Source organism: Primulina tabacum, chromosome 6 (assembly GCF_025594145.1).
Source record: "Primulina tabacum isolate GXHZ01 chromosome 6, ASM2559414v2, whole genome shotgun sequence".
NCBI classification, from domain to species: domain Eukaryota; kingdom Viridiplantae; phylum Streptophyta; class Magnoliopsida; order Lamiales; family Gesneriaceae; genus Primulina; species Primulina tabacum.
This window is the reverse complement of record NC_134555.1, coordinates 837,881-857,898: the sequence shown is the minus strand read 5'-3', so window position 1 is coordinate 857,898 and position 20,018 is coordinate 837,881. Positions and strand designations below refer to the sequence as shown.

Sequence of the window (20,018 nt, the reverse complement as noted above, 5' to 3'; positions counted from 1 at the left end):
TATTTTTAATTAAAACATAAATATGATCAGTAGGGCACTAAAGAAAATACTTGGGAGATAATCAAATGATCATTTTCTGAATTTTAAAATCACAAAAGAAACCTCATTTGAGTTGCTTCTCTGTTATTTCAAAAAAGGTAATGTACACAACACAAATGGTAAGAGATAAAGTACACTGGAGTCGATTACTAGAATCAACCGACACAGTAGTTTCTATTGACTTTCATCCATTGAATCGTTGTAATGACAAGATTTTATATCACTGCCAACTTGACTTGATTCTTCAGATTCTGAAATTCTTGGAACAGAATCCTCAAGTGCTTCAAGAAAGGATGGTACAACGAACTTGTCTGCAAGTGGGTAACACTACAGTTAGCTAAGTCGTTAATATGCAGAACTTTCTACTATAAATGGAACATAACATAATCACTCGGATACCTACATCTCGATAACACTCAACAGGAATAGAGAAAATTGAAACAGTCCATTAAACCAATTATATATAAAAACACACATAACATAATCAGTGTTTAACCAGTGCACTCGGATACCTACATCTCGATGACACTTGACAGGAATAGAGAAAATTGAAACAGTCCATTAAACCAATTATATATATACAATTTTGATATATTGTTCACATGTCGTGTTCCATCTTCGCACCCACTAATAAAGTGTTACTCATCTATTTAGATGTGATGAAATATGTCCAAATTGTACATCCAATATATGAGTGATACCTCATTAGTGGATACGGAGATAGACACGGTAGTTGGATAACATATCCATCCAAAATATGAGTGACACCTAATTGGTGGGTACGGAGATGGACACATATCAAAACTATATATATATATATATATATATATATATATATATAAAACTTCTCTCCCAAGATACTCAAATACTTACAAGCACCATAACACACGAACAAAGTTCATCATTGATCTCTTGTTAACATCAAGCAATCCACCAGTTCAGGTAAAGATGACATAAAAGTTCACGTCACTTACATTTGCTTGGGCCTATTCCAAATTGACAGAGATCTACTTGTCCAATACGCAGAACCTACAGCAAAAAAAAATTACGTTCCAACAAACACTTAGGTAACGGCATAAAAGCACAAGTGAGAAATAGTATACCAGAGGCTTACATGTGTAAATGAATCAAGTTCTTGACGAAATGGGGGGCTCTGTAGCAAGTCTAACAACTCCTCAGCAGTCCATTGCCCCTGTAAGCATTCAGGAGTCAGTAAATTATGACCAGATAAAGAACTTCATAACTCAGAATCCACAAAATATTTTACCTTGGGTAGGTGTGATGCCAATTGTTGATCTAAAGGTAATTCTTGAATCAACTGATAAATAAGTTCCGGCTTCAAAATGTCACCCAAACCCAAGCCTGAAAAGCAGGAAAATGAAAACACTTCAAGTAAGAGATGCCTAAATTATGACAACCAGTTGGATGCGACAATGGCAAAATATTAGTATAACTGAATGAAGGAGCAGAATGTTCTTCCATGGTTAGTCAACTCACCACTAAAAATGAACAATTTTTCAAAGAACATTCAGTTTAACATGATCCAAAAACTTTAAAACATATAATGACTCTTGGCCAAGTATTTGATAGAAACTGCAGTCCTCACGTACCAAGGAATTTGATCTGAATAATTATTGAGATTCTTCAGCCTCAATCCCCTACTGAATTTAAAAATCCAATGCAATGTGATTTATAACAAACAGTCACGAGCTAAACTGCTGAATACTGTGCATACCAAGCACAATTGGAAGTAGTTTAAGACCACAAGGACTCAAGCCTCAAATGTAGCAAAAGTCTGCAGTACAGACCACAAATAGATTTGCTCTGTCAGACTACCAGTTTCGTGATTATTTCACTCGATATGAAAACTACAAGAATCAGAATATATATCATACTTGCATCTGGATCTCCAGCTTCATCTGCATCAGAAATTTAGTACAATCAGTTATCAATTAACTTCATGTTAAAGAACTTAAGCCTCCTTAATTATCCAATGGAACCTAAAATACCTGTAGATCCAATATTACTTAGTAATCTCTGCAGATCTACCAGCTTTACTGTCCTGCAGAGGTTACGTCACTGAAACCATGCTTGGACCAACCAAATTTCCAGCCCTAGAGAAAGCAAAATAGAGAGTATTGCTATGGATATCTGAAGATTTAAATTATCAGGAAATCTTCTACTACTTTTTTGATTAAACCAAGAGAATATATATACACAGAGACCAAGAGAATATATATACACAGAGATTGACAGGAAGGATAAAAGCTGACTCCTAAAGTTTAGCCCTAATTGATAGACCATAAAATTAGGAACTGCTAACTTACCTAGAATAAAATATACGCATGCTAAATATAGCCTAGATTATAAAGATACTAATCCCTAACTTCTAGTGATATAATCGACACTCCCCCTCAAGTTGGGTAGTACATATCGTACATGCCCAACTTGTTACATATTTCATCAAAGTTAGGACCTAGAACGGCTTTAGTGAGAACATCTGCAAGTTGCTCTCGAGTAGGTGTGTAGAGAATCTGAACATCGGAGTTCTTGAGCTTCTCGGCAATGAAATGTCGCTTCTGCACTGCTTCGGGAGATCACCGGTTGTTTCTTGCTTCTCCAAGTTACAAGATTTCCCCATACAAATGAACAATACCCCGTTGTTGATCTTCGGTCCGTGTGGCTTCCAGCCCAATCCGCGTCGGAATACAATACAACTCTTCTATCTTCGTGTTTCCCAAATAAGATTCCTTTACCCGGGCACTTCTTCAAGTATCGGAGAATTCGATATACGACTTCCATGTGTTTCTGAGTGGGACAGTTCATGAATTGGCTCACATAACTCACTGCGAACCCGATGTCGGGCCGTGTATGAGACAAATAAATAAGCCTCCCTACGAGCCGTTGATACCTCCCTTTATCGGACAAGATCTCTTCATCTTTTTTTCCACTTGGTTTGATAGCTTCCATGGGAGTACTTGCTGGTTTACAGCCAAGCATCCCTGTCTCACTGAGTAAATCCAAGACATGTTTGCGTTGTGACAAAACAATTCCCTTCTTTGACCTTGATACTTCCATACCCAAGAAGTACCGCAGCAACCCAAGGTCTTTCACCTCAAATGACTGAGCCAATGACCGTTTAATATTCACAATCGCCTCTTCATAGTCCCCGGTCAAGATAATGTCATCCACATAGACAATGAGGATGGCAACTCTATGATCGGTAGATCGTTTGACAAAGAGGGTGTGATCGGATTGACATTGCTGAAACCCTTGTTCCTTTACCACAGTAGAGAACCTCCCGAACCATACCCTTGGTGATTGTTTCAGCCCATAAATCGATTTCAGCAACTTACACACCTTATTGCTACTCTCATTGAAAGAAAGCCCGGTTGGAATTTCCATGTAGACTTCTTCCTCCAATTCCCCATTAAGAAATGCATTCTTAATATCAAGTTGTTGCAGCTTCCAATCTAGATTCGCAGCCATGGACAAGAGAATTCGCACGGTGTTAAGTTTAGCTACAGGTGCGAATGTCTCCTGATAGTTGATTCCGTAGGATTGAGTAAATCCACGAGCCACTAGTCGGGCCTTTAACCGTTCAACACTTCCATCCGCCTTGCATTTCACGGTGAATAACCACTTACAACTCACGGTTTTCTTCCCGGGAGGTAAATCTGTGATAGTCCACGTGTCATTCTTTTCCATAGCCCTCAATTCTTCTTGAACCGCCTGAGTCCATCCCGGGTGCTTCAAAGCTTCTTGTATTGATCCCGGAATAGGTACCGTGTCAAGGTTTGTGATGTAAGCCCTGTATTTCTGTGACACACCACCATAGGAAACAAACCTTTGTATTGGATGATTAGTGCAACTCCGGGTACCTTTTCGTAGAGCAATAGGTAACTCTTCGGACTCTTCGAGAGGTGGAAGTTCCGGTGTGTGTGGCTCCGTGCTTGGAATCGGAACCGAGTTTGATGACGGCTCAACAGTAGGATGTGTCGGTGGCTCACTTATTCTTGGAGTGGGTCTCGGCCGACGGGTGTATACTTGTATGTCTGGCTGGGGTTGTGGGGATTGGACCTGGTCATCAACAAGTGTAGGAGGTGGATTCGAGTCATTTTGTGGCATATTTGGTGTAGTAATGAGGAGAGAATCCCAAGACCAAGGCTGTACTTCCCTCGAGTTCTCCCCCTGAAGAACAGTTTTGGTGAAATAAGGAGTCTCTTCAAGAAAAGTAACATCCATAGTGTTAAAGATCTTTCTAGTCCTAGGACAAAAACACTTATACCCTTTCTTATTGGAAGAAGCCGATAAAGACACACTTAGTGGATCGAGGATCGAGTTTGCTACGGTCGTGTGGATAGATGTGAACAAATGCGGAGCATCCGAAGATTTTTGTTGGTAAGTTGGAGGATAGGATGGCTGCATGGGGATAAGCTTTGATTAGGGTTTGATATGGCGTAGCAAACTTCAAGACTCGGGATGGCATCCTATTTATAAGGTAGGCAGCAGTCAACACCGCCTCGCCCCATAAATATTTTGGGACACCAGTTGAAAACATAATGGATCGGGCAACTTCTAATAGGTGACGATTTTTTCGTTCGGCTATACCATTTTGTTGGGGTGTATTTACACATGAACTGATTTGAACTATCCCATGTTTAGAGAAATAGTCTCCTAGAATTAGGTTGAAATATTCCCTGGCATTGTCAGATTTTAGTACCCGGATTTTTGACATAAACTGAGTTTGAACCATGGCTTCGAATGCTAGAAAAATTTTTCCAAGTTCTGATTTTTCTCTCATGAGAAATACCCATGTGAGCCTAGTGTGGTCATCGATAAAAGTGACAAACCATTTGGCACCATTTATATTAGCTATCCTTGATGCTCCCCATATGTCACTATGGATTAAAGTAAAAGGTTGCGATGGATTGTAAGGAATGCTTCGATAAACTGAGCGTGTGTGCTTTGCAAGTTGACAAATTTCACAATGAAAATGTTGTGGTCTTTTATTCATAAACAATTGAGGGAATAACTTTTAAAGATAATAAAAACTTGGATGTCCTAGTCGATAGTGCCAACACATGACTTCAGTATCCTTATTGACTCTAGAAACTAAAACAGATTTTGAAACCTTGGATTTGATTGACTCATGATTAGGCTGACTAAGGGTGACATGGCTTGATGTGGATTCCGTTGGCGAGTCAAGCAAGTAGAGTCCTGAGCACACCCTAGCACTGCCAATCATCTTCCTCGATCCCAATTCCTGAAAAATGCACATATTTTGGAAAAATTCAGCGGAGCAATTATGATCAGATGTTAACTTATTTATTGATAACAAGTTGCAATCTAATTTCGGAACATGCAACACAGATTGTAGGATGAGAGTTGAGGTTAGGCAGATTTTTCCAATCCCGGCAACTCGGGATTTAGAACCGTCAGCAATCCGCACGGTCACTTGGGTTTGGCTCGGTTGGTATTCTTGAAACAGGGACCAGTCTCCCGTCACATGGTCTGATACTCCTGAGTCAATAATCCAATGACGAGATAGAGTATTCCAAGTAGACAAAGCATAATACTTGTTACCTTTATTTGCATGCAAACTGACAGGTTGGCTCGTGGTATCGTGGTGTGTTAGAGTGGTGGCTAATGCCTTCTGTAAGGCCTCGATCTGCTCCTTTGAGAATGAAGTGACTTCCGTGGAAGTGGCTGAATTTGCTCGGCTATTTCGCTCATTGAACGATCTAGAAGGCTTCCCAATCAGCAGGTTTCCCGTGAATCTTCCAACATGTGTCTTTTGTATGGCCTGGCTTGGCACAATGATCGCAGTATGGTCGAGTTTTGCGCTGAGAACGAGTATGCTGTTGGCTGGCAGGATGTGCACCGTATGATGCAAGTGCAGATCCTTCTACACTGACCGAGCTATTCTGAGTGCCCATCATCACCCGCTTTCTACTTTCTTCCCTTCGAACCTCAGCAAATGCTTCTCTCAGGTTCAGGAGTGGCTTTCCACCCATTATTCTGCCTCGGACTTCATCTAAGTCTTTGTTGAGACCTAGTAAGAACTTGAATGTCCTCTTCTGCTCCTGAATTTTGAGGAATCGCTGACCATCCTCGGCACACTTCCATTCATGGCTTTCAAATGCATCGAGCTGCTGCCACTGTCGGACAAGGGCGTTGTAATATAGAGTGACTGTCTGGTCTCCTTGCCGCAAGTCATATAGTACCGATTCTACAGCGAATAGCTCTGAGGTATTATCTGAGCTAGAGTATGTTTCCCTTGCGGCCTGCCACATCTCAAGGGCTGTTTCATATAACAGGAAATTCTCTCCAATTTCCACTGTCATAGAATTGATAAGCCACGCCATAATCATGTGATTCTCGATGTTCCACTTCTTGAAGCCTGGATCCGTCTTCTCTGGGATGGCCGACTCGCTCATCAAGTACTCCTCCTTCCCTCTACCGCAAATAAACATTCTAACCGACTTAGACCACTGAAGATAATTGTGGCCATTTAATTTGTGGCTTGTGATGACAAGGGAATTGTTTTCGGTGGGGCTAGGGTTTAGAGTTTCTGATTTTGAGGTTTCGGTAGCCAGGCCATGTTTCACCATGGTTGAGGATGGCTACACGAGAATGAGGCTACAGGGGAGGAGATTGCGATTTGAGAGAGAAGAGCCGTAGCTCTGATACCATGAAGATTTAAATTATCAGGAAATCTTCTACTACTTTTTTGATTAAACCAAGAGAATATATATACACAGAGATTGACAGGAAGGATAAATGCTGACTCCTAAAGTTTAGCCCTAATTGATAGACCATAAAATTAGGAACTGCTAACTTACCTAGAATAAAATATACGCATGCTAAATATACCCTAGATTATAAAGATACTAATCCCTAACTTCTAGTGATATAATCGACATATCACTAAATTTATTTCATCTTTCATGGATTTCGTTTCAAAAAAACAGAAACCCTGACCAAAAAATTATCAATCTGTCTGTAATCATAGTCTTATCTAATCAAGATCTCATCAATGTTCCACATCAAATAACAAATTTCTTCATGTTTACAGAAGTACCTAGACGAAATATCATCTTCAGCACTTTGCACAGGAATTGAGACATCAGGTTCCTCTTCACCAGGTAACTCTATTAAACAACAAGCACATAGTTAAACTTGACTTGATGGCATGTCCCACACCCAAAAATCCACCATCGAGATCATAATCATAAAGAAAAAATTCCACAGCAATGATATTTCGGTATCCAGGTACCGACAGGGGGAACGTTGTAAAATACCTAGAGGCTGATTCAGGTAGAAATTTACAGAGCTGCACAACTGTGTATCATTATCAGCTTTTGGCTCCTATGACCAATGAAGCATTAAATTGTATTAGATAACTTGAATGTGTCCTAACTACTAACAAGACAGAAAAACCACCTCACAACTGACCTGCATCCAAAAGAAAGACTTCCTGTCATCAGTATGAAACTTGAGGATAAAAATCCTCCCTGAAGATTGATTAACCTGACCAATAGAAATAAAACAAAAGTTGGATGCACGTCACAAAAAAATAAAAAGGATAATTCTTGTAGCCAAAGCTGCAAAAGTCCATAAAATACCACATAGCTGCATCTCTTCGAAAACAACTTCCTCGGGAAAGACGATTTAGTCCTATGTTTATCTTTTGTTAAAGAATAACTCTGGACAACATGCCATAGAAGTTGAAGCGTAGATGAAGATGAGCAAATATTAAAGAAAAAACATCAAATATAGCTTCTTATTGTCCCAATGAACACATGACCTTGGATACATCTTTAACAATATTTAAAGATCTATCGATCCATTGAAAATGCACGAGCCCTTCTCCACCCTGCGCGAGACACATTAAGAATTTCGCGTTGAGAAGAAACGAATTCCATAAATCCATGATTGACGAAACTAACTCCAATATAAATGAAAATGATTATTGATTTTCGGGGAAGCATTGAGAACATACGAAGATGAGAAAAAATTAACACAGAGATAACTCCATAATACTTCGTTCAGACGGCATACGCTTCTGATACGGGTAAGTCCTTTCCGAGTATCAGGAATCACGCGATTTCCATCCATGAGCATTTTCCCAGTGCGGAATTCCAGCAAAACTTCCTGGCAAATGGAACAGAAGAATCTATCATTTTAAAGCATGTCTTGCAAAAAGAAAAAAAAAAAAAAGGAACGCAAAGTAAAGTACACATTACTTAATGCACACTACAGACCAGATTAACAAAATTTTCCACACAGTTTTCACTTCAAATATTATAAAATACTTCGGTTTGAAGAGGTCCTCGAATTCCTATAAAGATCGCCACCATCTTATCTCGTTAGAGATCTTTGCAAATTTACCTCAGGTACACTCTCTTACTCATTGGTTGAAGCAATCAACGTGACACGTGTTCACAAAACACAGATTTCCAGTAAAACCGGTACAAACTTAAAAGCAATTCCAGAATAAATGCGGATTGGGTATTTGGGTAACATGGGAATACCCGTTGATTCTAAAATAAAAGAATATTTTCCTTTCTAGTCATTTGGGTCCAAAAATAATTCATCCCAATCAGTATTAGAACATTTCCATATCATAAATCTATATATCTTTAGAATATTAAATTAAATTAAATAAATCGACAGAATGAACGCGCGTTTAACCGTACCTGACTATGAGGAAAGACTTCAGTTAAGGGAGAATCCATCCTTGTGAACTTATCCTTTTGTCCAAAATAACTGTTCCACCCCGAAAAGAATAAGCTTTAATCATAGGAGTCACTGTTACAAATGGCGGGGTTGAACCAAAAAGGCTCCAAACCCTCATGAAGCCACCCCCAGTTTCCATTTACAACCCATCACCAAACAAAAAAAATTTAATGCTGCGAAAACACGCGATTAAAAACCAATAGGTTTCTAACACAAGTGGATTTTTCTCAGTACGACAAACGAATTTAATCATTCCAGAAACAAAACAAAAGAAACAAAACCTTTTTCACTCAAAATCCCACACAACCATAAGATTTATAAACCCTGGGGCATTCTGATGAGAGCAACACAAGGATTAAACTGAAAGCTACTGGATTAGATAAAATCCAAAAAAATAAAAATAAACACTGGATGATCAAATACAAGATCCCGTGAAATAAAATATGTTGTACGAAAATACGTACTTGTAATTTACTGTAGAAGTAAAAATTTATTCAGTTTGGTCGCTTCAGCTCCGTCAGAGAGAAAAGAGGAGGAGCAACCATTGGGTTTTCGAGCTATCAGCGTCGAAGAGTGGGGATGGGCTTACATAGCTCCAAAGTCCAATTTGTAGGCCCAATTTATTAATAACCTATTTCTTAGTCTTATATATTCATCGTTATTATAATAATTTTTTATATTTATAAATTTTATTAATACAGTTTAACTCAATGAATCCAATTCCGGGCAGAATGAATTTTTATGGATCATTACAATAGTGGGAATAAAGCCCAACTCATTTGTATTAAATGGGCCTGGCTTCACATGGTTTGTACATGAATTACCTGACCCAAATATTTTATACCCGGCCCGGCATCTCACAAAGGACCATCTCTCTGTACCGCTTGATAACTGAAAATTGACAATTTTCAAACTAAGGGAGAATTAGGGTTTGATTTTGATTTATTCACGATTTAAATTATATTAATAATTGCAGTGAGCATTCCGTTGCCCTGGTAAGCAACCTCCTTTACTTCGATTTTTATACGTTAATATTTTATTAAACATATGGTAATGTTAATGGAATTCTTCTGAGTTCGAAGACCAAAATTTTACCTTTGTTGGTACTGAATTTGCTTTATTCGCTCGAAGCTGAATTTTGGGTTGCTGAGAAGTGATACCCTGAAGCTGTCGCGCTATTCTCGTGAAATTTTTCGTCTTGCAATATTCGGTATTATGCTTGTTTGATATTTTTTTTCCGGTTATTAATTTCGGTCACATAGTTGGAAATTGGCTATGTGCATGTTTGTATTTAATTATGTGTCCTGTTTGTAATCTCTGCACCATTTCAGCGTTGCGTTATGTCTTTCAGTCTTAAAGTTATCCTGTTTTATCTTTGTCGCACTCACACTTGCACACACTTGCGTGGATGGATATTTACTCATGTAGGAGAATGAGTGGGAGGAACCTAGTTCACAGGAAAGATGTAGTAGTTTGTTTAGTTGATATTATATTTTGCAGACTGTTTAACATATTCTTAAAACTTTGAAGATCTACAATTTGGATTACTGGGGGGACCCACAGATGGATAAGTCTCCTATGTCGCTGAAACGAAAACAACTGGAAGAGAGTGCACAAGAAAAGGAGGAAACTCCTTTGCTAGAATCTGCTTCGAAGAGGCGTAGCTTAACAAGGACATGTGTGCATGAGGTGGCAGTTCCAAGTGAATATAGCTCGAACAAAGATGAATCAATCCATGGTACCCTTGCTGATCCCATTTTTACTGGAGAAAGGGCAAAATCCTACCAATTTAAGCTTGATCCATTTCAGGAAGTTTCCGTCGCTTGTTTGGAAAGGAATGAGTCGGTCTTGGTTTCAGCTCACACTTCAGCAGGAAAAACTGCGGTGGCTGAGTATGCCATTGCCATGGCCTTTAGGGATAAACAGAGGGTCATATATACTTCCCCATTAAAAGCTTTGAGCAATCAAAAGTACAGGGAGTTGAGTCAGGAGTTTTCAGATGTTGGATTGATGACGGGTGACGTGACGCTTTTGCCCAATGCCAGTTGTTTGGTGATGACTACTGAGATTCTTCGAGGGATGCTGTACAGAGGTTCTGAGGTGTTGAAGGAAGTTGCTTGGGTGATATTTGACGAGATACATTACATGAAGGATCGAGAAAGAGGTGTTGTTTGGGAAGAAAGTATCATATTCTTGCCTACTGCTATAAAAATGGTATTTCTTTCAGCAACGATGTCAAATGCAACTGAATTTGCTGAATGGATATGTAATATACATAAACAGCCATGCCATGTGGTCTATACAGATTTCCGGCCAACACCCCTGCAACATTATGTATTCCCTATGGGTGGTTCTGGTTTGTATCTAGTAGTTGATGAGAATGAGCAGTTTAAAGAGGACAACTTTTTGAAACTTCAAGACACTTTCACGAAGCCAAATTTCAGTAATGGGAACAAAAGTTCTAATGGTAAGGCTGGTGGTAGAATCGCAAAAGGTGGAACTGCCTCTGGTGGTTCTGACATCTACAAAATTGTCAAGGTTAGTGTTCCTGTACTAAATACAATTTTCAGTACAATTTCCATAATCTCGTACCTGTATTCCCATATGTTGAGTAAGAATGGGTATAGAAATATTTCAACTCTGGATTTCCACTACAGTGCTTATTTTTGCTTTCATTTGTTTTGTTAGATATGTCTTCAATATTCATTTCCTATACATGGTATTTCATCATGCCTAAGTCCAAAATTACTGTTTTTGTAGATGATCATGGAACGGAAGTTTCAACCAGTTATAATCTTTAGTTTTAGCAGACGAGAGTGCGAACAGCATGCCATGTCTATGTCCAAACTTGATTTCAATATGCAAGATGAGAAGGATGTTGTGGAACAAGTGTTTAAAAATGCAATCCTATGCTTGAATGAGGAGGATAGAAACTTGCCTGCCATTGAGCTCATGTTGCCCTTGCTTCAGAGGGGCATTGCTGTTCACCATTCTGGTTTACTTCCTATCATCAAAGAGCTTGTGGAACTTCTCTTCCAAGAAGGTCTTGTTAAGGCTCTGTTTGCAACAGAAACGGTACTATTTGTATCTGCAATTACTGCTATAAGATATTAATTAAATATTAAATACATACAAAAGTGTGTCTGAACCTCTGTGGTAAGAGGAATGATTTTGCTTATTACACTCAATAGAATGTGGTTTCATGTATTTCACTATGTATACGAGACTTTTTGTGTTATAATGTCTATTTATATAGGTAGTCATGGGGCAATTGTTTTGCACATCGAATCAATTTTTCTTTAAATGCGTTGACAGTTTGCCATGGGGTTGAACATGCCTGCAAAAACTGTCGTTTTTACGAGTGTTAAAAAATGGGATGGTGATAGTCATCGATATATTGGATCTGGTGAGTATATCCAGGTGAGTAGTTATTTTTTTTTAAAAAAACAGACTTCTGCACTGTATCAGCTTTATATAGGTCTGTTGACTGTTTGTTTTTACGGTAGATGAGTGGTAGAGCTGGACGTCGTGGCAAAGATGAGCGGGGGATATGTATTATAATGATTGATGAAAAGGTAATCTGTCTCCTGTCTTAATTAATTTTGTTGAGTTAAAACTCAAAAATTCAAAGGATGGAAGTGATAATGGGCTTGATCACAATGCGATCGAGAATAAGTTCTCTCCATTGTTGATGGAAATACTGATATGAATATTCACTAGCATTATTAAAATAGATAGCGATATCTAATAATTTCTTGTATGTGATGCTGGGGAAGTTTTGCACAGGGAAGGTCCAAAAGTGACAAACTTGCAATTTTTTAATGACAAAATCGGTTAATGCAACTGCTGCAATTTTTGGGAATTGTTCATATGTTTGAATTGGCTATATGTTATCCTAGTCTTGAAGAATTATGCAAGTGTTAAGTGATCAGTTTTACATGCAACATATGGATAAAGCTGTCCTTTTTACCATGGGAACAATAAGCCAAATGAAATGAAAAAAAGGATCTATGAAAGAGATTGAGTTTCCTGGAAGCGTAAATACATTATGTGGAAAGAATTTATTCTAAAACAAGCTTAATTTGGCTGTAAAATGAAAAGTTTAGTGGTTTTCGGAACGAGAAATTTTGATCTTCCATTTTTCTTCTCGTCTATGTCTATCCAATATTGTCTGATCCTTATCATATTGTCTTGTGTCTTACTAGAAGATGCTGCATTTGGGGTCTGCGAATCTTTGTATTTAACGCTTTATTTTTTATTTCAAAAATCAGATGGAAATGAACACCCTTAAGGACATGGTTTTGGGAAAGCCTGCACCCTTGGTCAGTACTTTCAGGCTAAGCTACTACTCAATTCTGAATTTGATGAGCCGTGCTGAGGGTCAATTCACTGCCGAGCATGTTATCAAAAATTCCTTTCATCAATTTCAGTATGAGAAGGTTTGACCCATAAGCTGTGTTTGATTTTTGTCAATACAGTGTTTTATGATGGCTGACTGTGTTCAACACTTAAACCCGTGCTTCTTCAGACTTTACCTGACATTGAGAAAAGAGTCTCAAAACTTGAAGAAGAAGCTGCTGTGCTAGATGCTTCTGGAGAAGTAAATATTTTTCCTTTGCTCATTCGTGGAATTTCTTATTTTGGTTCAAATTAAACAATAAAATTGTCATTTCTACTTATAGGCTGAAGTTGCTGAATATGACAAACTAAAGCTTGAGATTGCTCGAATTGAAAAGAAAATGATGGCTGAAATAACTCGTCCTGAAAGAGTTCTCTCTTTCCTTCTACCTGGTAGGCTGGTATGTGCGAAGAGGTGTATGCTCATCTACAATAGCAAAGCTCTGAATTAGTTTAGTGCACGCTCTATATATCTATTATTTTCCTACTGCCTCTGAGTGATTTGCTCCATTTTCTGTTTCTTTTATGCCGTATAAGTTTATTTTTCTCGTTCGTTATTGGCCATCTTTCCTTTTTTGTGTTTTGACTACATTAATCTGCAATCTTAAATAGTACCTATCCCATAAATTTGCATCTTTCTATTTTCTTCTGATTTATTCAGTTTGTATGTCCTTAATCATTAGTTGTGAGTCATTACTCTTGCTATGGCCAGGGTTGTGATGTTTGATGGTGAGACTGTGTTTATGAGTTTTTGCTTCACCTTTTTACTTGTACACTTTTTCATTGATTTTGGGATTCTTTCCATTCAGCTCGATTATTATTCTTTCTTACATTATGATGTAAATTCAGGTTAAGATAAGGGAAGGTGGAACAGATTGGGGTTGGGGAGTTGTGATCAATGTGGTTAAAAGACCTCCTGCTGCACCGGGTTCGTTGCCTGCTGAACTTGCTTCTTCACGTGGTAATAGTTATATTGTTGATACCCTCCTCCACTGCTCTCTCAGCTCCAGTGAAGACGGTTCTCGGCCCAAACCATGCCCTCCACGCCCGGGAGAAAAAGGTGAAATGCATGTGGTGAGTTGAGAATCTTTTAGGATGAAATAATTGCGATGGGAAAAATTATATCACATTGCTTTTTTTACTTCTGAATGCAAGTAAAAGAAGATGATATAAATGGCTTTAGGGCATCCATCCTAACCGGTGGGAAGTTGATGCATATTGGTTCTTGTCTCAGGTTCCGGTTCAATTGCCTCTTATATCTGCAGTAAGCAAGCTCAGAATATCTGTTCCTTCTGACTTGCGTCCAGTTGAAGCTCGGGAAAGTATTTTGCTTGCAGTGCAGGAGCTTGAAAAACGATTTTTTGAAGGTCTTCCCAAGCTTAATCCTGTGAAGGTATGTAATCTAAGATCATGTTGATTATTTGTGGACTGAAATTGTATACCTGATGTTGTATAAACTGCCTTTTCTTTAGTTTTCTAGACTGTATTCCAAATCAATCTCTTGGTCTATACACAGGCTCTTCCCGGACTCTGCACAGTATCTTAAGATCTTCAGATTTATAATTTAGATGTTCAAGTTTTTGTTTCCTGTATAAAAATTATTTGTCTTCATTGTCACATGTAAGATAGGAAATCTTAATTAAACCGTAGAAATTCATGTGTTTGTATAGATATTTCTTTTTCATTAAGAACGGGCGTCTTGATATATGGATCATTGTAGTCGATTTTATAGTGTTCGGGTGATATTTTTTCCCAATTTTTCCTGTTCTGCCATAGAACACCCGCGTCATCATTTCGATGTATCTGATGTTTCACTTTTGAATTTCCTGTTTGTAAGTAGTCTGTTAAGTATTTCTAAGGGCCATCATCATGACTCCATGTTTACGAGGGCAATATTTTTTTGGAACTTATGTATTATCTCAGGATATGGGAATTGAAGATCCAGAATTTGTTGAGTTGGCAAACAACATTGAGGAACTTGAACACAAATTGGTTTCTCACCCACTGCACAAGGTTTGTCAAAATTAAGAATTCATTTTGACTGATTTTATTTTGCTTTGGTATCAGTAAGCTGCTTTTCCATGTTGATTGGAACTTTGTTTAGGTATTCACCTGTTCTTTTTTCCTCTCCTTGATAAGCAGTCTCAAAATGAAAATCAGATGAAAAGTTTCCAGAGAAAAGCTGAAGTGAATCATGAAATTCAACAACTTAAATTAAAAATGCGTGATTCCCAGGTACTTGTCTCTTGTTGATTTCACCTATTTAACACGTCTCAGACTTTTTATTGAATGTACAGCAGGCGCATCTTTCCTTTTTTTTGGTATACCTTGGACTTATGGATTGCTACCACTCCTTTTTACCTCTACCTGTCCATTGGATTTAAATCATTTTGTTAATCTGCGGTTCGAAATTTCTAATCAGATTTATTTCTTCCAACTCTGTCGCAGCTTCAAAAATTTCGTGATGAGCTCAAGAACCGCTCACGGGTTCTCAAAAAACTTGGGCATGTTGATGGTGATGGCGTCCTTCAGCTGAAGGGACGGGCAGCCTGCTTGATAGATACTGGGGATGAGCTCCTTGTTACTGAATTGATGTTCAATGGTGAGCCCTTCATGTTTTCTTAAAATTCCTGTCTGCTATATTCTTTTTAGGTCAGTTTTAATTAAAATTTACTCTTGAAATTTGTTCACTTTTATTGATGTTGAGGCACCGTTTGGATTAATCGAGAAAGAACAATTTAGTCAACGGCTTTGCAACGAAATTCTAAATTATTATGCTATCAGGGACCTTTAACGATCTGGATCATCACCAAGTTGCTGCTCTGTCAAGTTGCTTCATCCCGGGGGACAAATCAAATGAACAAATACATCTAAGAGCGGAACTTGCTATACCATTGCAGCAACTTCGAGACAGTGCGAGAACAATAGCAGAGGTTTTTTTAGCTATGATCTGAACACTGTTTTTCCATTATTGCATTGAAAATTGGTACCTACCAGAGGCGAATGTGTATGCAATCATGTTGAATGGCAACTGGGCAACGTCAATATATTGCAGGTGCAACGTGAGTGTAAGCTTGAAGTGAATGTGGAAGAATATGTTGAGGCATCAGTTAGACCATTCTTGATGGATGTGATTTATTGCTGGTCAAAGGTCAGTTACATTTGACTGTTAGCTTGTGTTCTTTTTCATCACATAGCATGTCGAACTGCAACAGATGTACTGTTTAAAACTCCTGTGGACTTGTCATATTGGGTATTGGTACTTTTTCTCTAATCTAGTATCTCCAGACCCTTGTATTTTTGAGCTCGCACAACATTCTCGACCATTAAAAAACAAGTGGCAGCAGCATTTGGCTCATGATATCCGTTTACTTTAGTTGGAATTAGAATCTGATTGATCTTTTTATCTTTGATTTGAAGCACAGCTAGCCCTCCCTGAACCTATCAAAAGCTAATTTTTTATTCTGAATTTATAGGTGCTCTCCCCGAAAATTATTTCGTATTATTGTAATTTAGTTAGCTCTTTGAGATTTTTTCAAAATGAAGAGCAAGTGCTGAAGAGATTCTTCTAATTTTTAATATTGATATGTGGACTGTTGTTTAATTTGTTGAGGGCTAATGTGTAGTGCTCAAATGTAAGACTTATTGTTGACTGTGTTGTTAATGCGCATTCTTTTATCTTCTTTTCCAGGGAGCATCTTTTGCTGAAATCATACATATGACCGATATATTTGAAGGGAGCATCATACGACTATCTAGAAGGCTTGATGAATTTTTAAACCAGGTAATTCCTTTGCTATTCAAAAGTTCAGAAAAGATGATCTAAGTTTGAACTTGATGTGCTTTGCTACATGCTATTTATATTGCTTTTACAATTTACGAAATGAAAAGTTAGTATTGGTGCTCTAGTATTTCTTGCAAAATCATTACATCTTTTATACAAACGCTTTCATATTCACTTTACTTGTGGAAAAACATTTTTGATATAGTTTGTGGAATCTCTGAATTACTATTTCTAATTGCCTGACTCCACAGAACCGGCATGCTTTGCATTGGCAGGGGTTTGGGCCCAGCATCCATGAGATAAATTCAAGGATACTTTCGCTCTGAAAACTGACATGTCTGGATATAACTTTTTTATATTGGTTGTTCAACTTTCATTAGAATAAAGATTTCTCACTAGAAACTGACATGTTTGGGGGCCTGAATTTTTTTCTCTATCTTTATTTATCTGGCTCTGTTACAGCGAAAGGAATTGCATAAGTTGGTATTTGGCAGTTTCCACCTTGTCTTTAAAAATAGTGTCAGAATGTGGTTTTTCTTGTATTCAATTGAATTAGACAAATCGCTTTTTTATCCTACTCTTTCATCCAAACATAAAAACACATTGCGTTATTACATTTTTGTATACCAATTGAATTATGAGATTTAACTTGCTTTTGGTGCTTGTAAGACGTGATAGCCATAATTATCATGTATGTATTCTGGCTTTCTAGTTAAAAGCTGCTGCTCATGCTGTTGGAGAAGCGGATTTAGAGAACAAGTTTGTTGCTGCCAGCGGAAGCCTTCGGCGTGGTATAATGTTTGCAAATTCTTTGTATCTCTGAAGATGTAGACACTGCCATTGTAGTTGTACATTTTGCGAGGTTAGTTCATTTTCTCATCAATGTCTATCTTTTTTTTTTTTTGGCTTTTTCAAGAATTTAGTTTTCAACTAAATATTGTATGAATAATAATCTATTAGGTCGCAAGTGAAAGGAAACTTCATTAAAATACTCTCGCATTTGATCATGGTGAGGATAAATTTTACAAGATATCATGTGAATGTGAAGAATTTCATTTACTTGTTAATAATATTGTTTTATTGTGAAATGTAATGTATACCTGATGTGAAGAGATAAAAGTAGAAAATATTGAGCATTTCCATAAGATAAGAGTCTCAAGTTTTGTGAAGGTATAGGTGAACAGGGAGACCCTTGGAAGGAAATGGAATCGGATCCAATGCTAATTTTTCGTTGGGAATAACTTTTTCCCATTTGTATCTCTTGACTAGGTGGTGCAAGAATACAAGTATGACGAATCGGCCATACTCGCTTCTGGGGCCATTTTCGGGCCTCCACCAAACGGGACATATGTGTATGGAGTGGGTCCGGATCCTTCTAATCTTGATTGATCAAATTTCTCAGGTTCAGGAAAGAATTCAGGATTCTTATGTGTTGAATTTACATTCCAAAATAGCTACCAAATACATCAATGTGGTAAATTAACTATTAAGCTTTAGTTGATTTGAAATGTGGAATATGCCCTGCCCTTTCTTTTTAAATGGATAACAAACAATACGCTTTGATACTAAGATCAGACTATTTTAACATTCCGTATCTTGCGTGTATGAGCTCTTATAACGTATAAATAATTGTTTGGGAGTGAATTAATTAATTACCTTCCATCCCCTGGGAATAGTGAAACCTTTGTACACAAAATCAGCAAGGGCTTCTCGAAAAGTGCCAGAGATTGGCGGCGCGAGTCAGTGCTTCACACACCACATTCGATGAATATTTCATCTTCCTTGTGTCATCCCAAGTCACCAACTCACCTTCAATTTTCGAAATCACAATCACTATTGGTTCTGCGCATAATGAATTAGTTGAGGTGAGTTGTTTGCATATTGGCTGATTAGAAGAGTGCTGAATTGCTCACCGTTATAGACCTTTTGGTAGATTTCAGGCAACTCGGCAAGAAACTTGACAACAGAACTGCATGCCGAGGTGGTAGTGTCGTATCCTCCGATCAGAAGCCCAAAAATCTTGTCAGCGACATCCAATTCAGACATGAATCTCCCATTTTTGTCACGTTTCAGTAACGTGTGACAGAACATCGTGTGTTGGCAATGCAGTTGCTTCGGTTCGGTCAGCGCTATTTTTCTTCGTTTCACATTCGAAAGAAGCTCCTCCTTGATCAAATTCGTGACTTGATCACTTTATGAAACGGGGTTCCGGGCAAATCTATCGGAACCGAAAGAAAAGCAGCATTCACTACTGAGAAAGGCCCACAAGTTTATCCATGCAGCCTGGATCCTCCACGCTTAAAAATAGGTTGCACGCCAACCAAAATGTGTAGTACTTCTTACAAGAGGGTGACCAAAAACTTCTTCCTTCCCTTCCCATTCATCAGCAAAGTGCCTTTGTGCTAACCGATCCATTACGCCTACGTATCGTTGTAAAGCTTCGGTTTTCAAGAAATTTGGAAGCAATTTTCTCAGCTTAATGATTTCCTCCCTCGTTGTGTTGGTTTGAAACGGGGCCTGGAAAAAATTTTCTACAGACTTAGGCCACCATGCCTGGACAAGCTTTTTCTCATTTGTGAACAAAAAATTGTTGCCATTTGCGCCGCCAAAAAAATGCAGCATGGTAGCCAAAAACATGGGTTTGAAACATAACGGGTGAATATTGTCATACGATCTAAGACAAACTTTTCAGGATGCCCTTTCCAGCCAGTTGAGAGAAAGTCGAATGTTTCTCCGTTCACCGGCCACTCGGTTTTCCCCGGAAAAGAGTTTGAAAATGTAAGGAATGCTAAGAAAATGGAGAGTGAAAAGAGGGATGCATAAAATAATTCCATACTCTGCAAATTAAGTTGAGGGTTTCTTTGCTTTAAAAGTTGGGGGTTTTTAAATATTCATGAAGACTTTTATATGAAGTAGCACCATAAAGACCATGTGTATATATAGTCGCAGCTCTAATATAATTTATGATATAACTGAATATTTTATACCAATAAATTTTTGTACGTATACATGCATTAGTACATGTTAAATGAAATTTACTAGACACGGTATGTAT

The 20,018-nt window shown here is 38.0% G+C and overlaps 1 protein-coding gene and 2 pseudogenes across 2 annotated transcripts; 1 reads left to right on the top strand and 2 right to left on the bottom strand.

Annotated features, from left to right (window-relative positions):
- Positions 1–106: 106 nt before the first annotated feature.
- On the bottom strand, positions 107–9,056 carry LOC142548455 (26S proteasome regulatory subunit RPN13-like; annotated as a pseudogene).
- A 1,153-nt stretch (positions 9,057–10,209) lies between these two features.
- LOC142548457 (DExH-box ATP-dependent RNA helicase DExH10) lies at positions 10,210–18,557 on the top strand. Of its 2 annotated transcripts, none has more exons than XM_075656791.1 (17): positions 10,210–11,319; positions 11,542–11,856; positions 12,097–12,201; positions 12,288–12,356; positions 13,053–13,220; positions 13,310–13,381; positions 13,464–13,580; positions 14,029–14,253; positions 14,414–14,572; positions 15,103–15,192; positions 15,322–15,414; positions 15,628–15,781; positions 15,964–16,112; positions 16,235–16,330; positions 16,871–16,963; positions 17,676–17,825; positions 18,233–18,557. In XM_075656791.1, the coding sequence occupies exons 1-16, from the start codon at positions 10,345–10,347 to the stop codon at positions 17,784–17,786; spliced, it is 2,991 nt and encodes a 996-aa protein (XP_075512906.1). In that variant the 5' UTR covers positions 10,210–10,344; the 3' UTR covers positions 17,787–17,825; positions 18,233–18,557. The 2 variants fall into 2 exon arrangements, with proteins under 2 accessions (XP_075512906.1, XP_075512905.1); XM_075656790.1 differs by having other exon boundaries at positions 15,319–15,414.
- A 38-nt stretch (positions 18,558–18,595) lies between these two features.
- LOC142548458 (beta-amyrin 28-monooxygenase-like) lies at positions 18,596–19,797 on the bottom strand (annotated as a pseudogene).
- Positions 19,798–20,018: the final 221 nt, after the last annotated feature.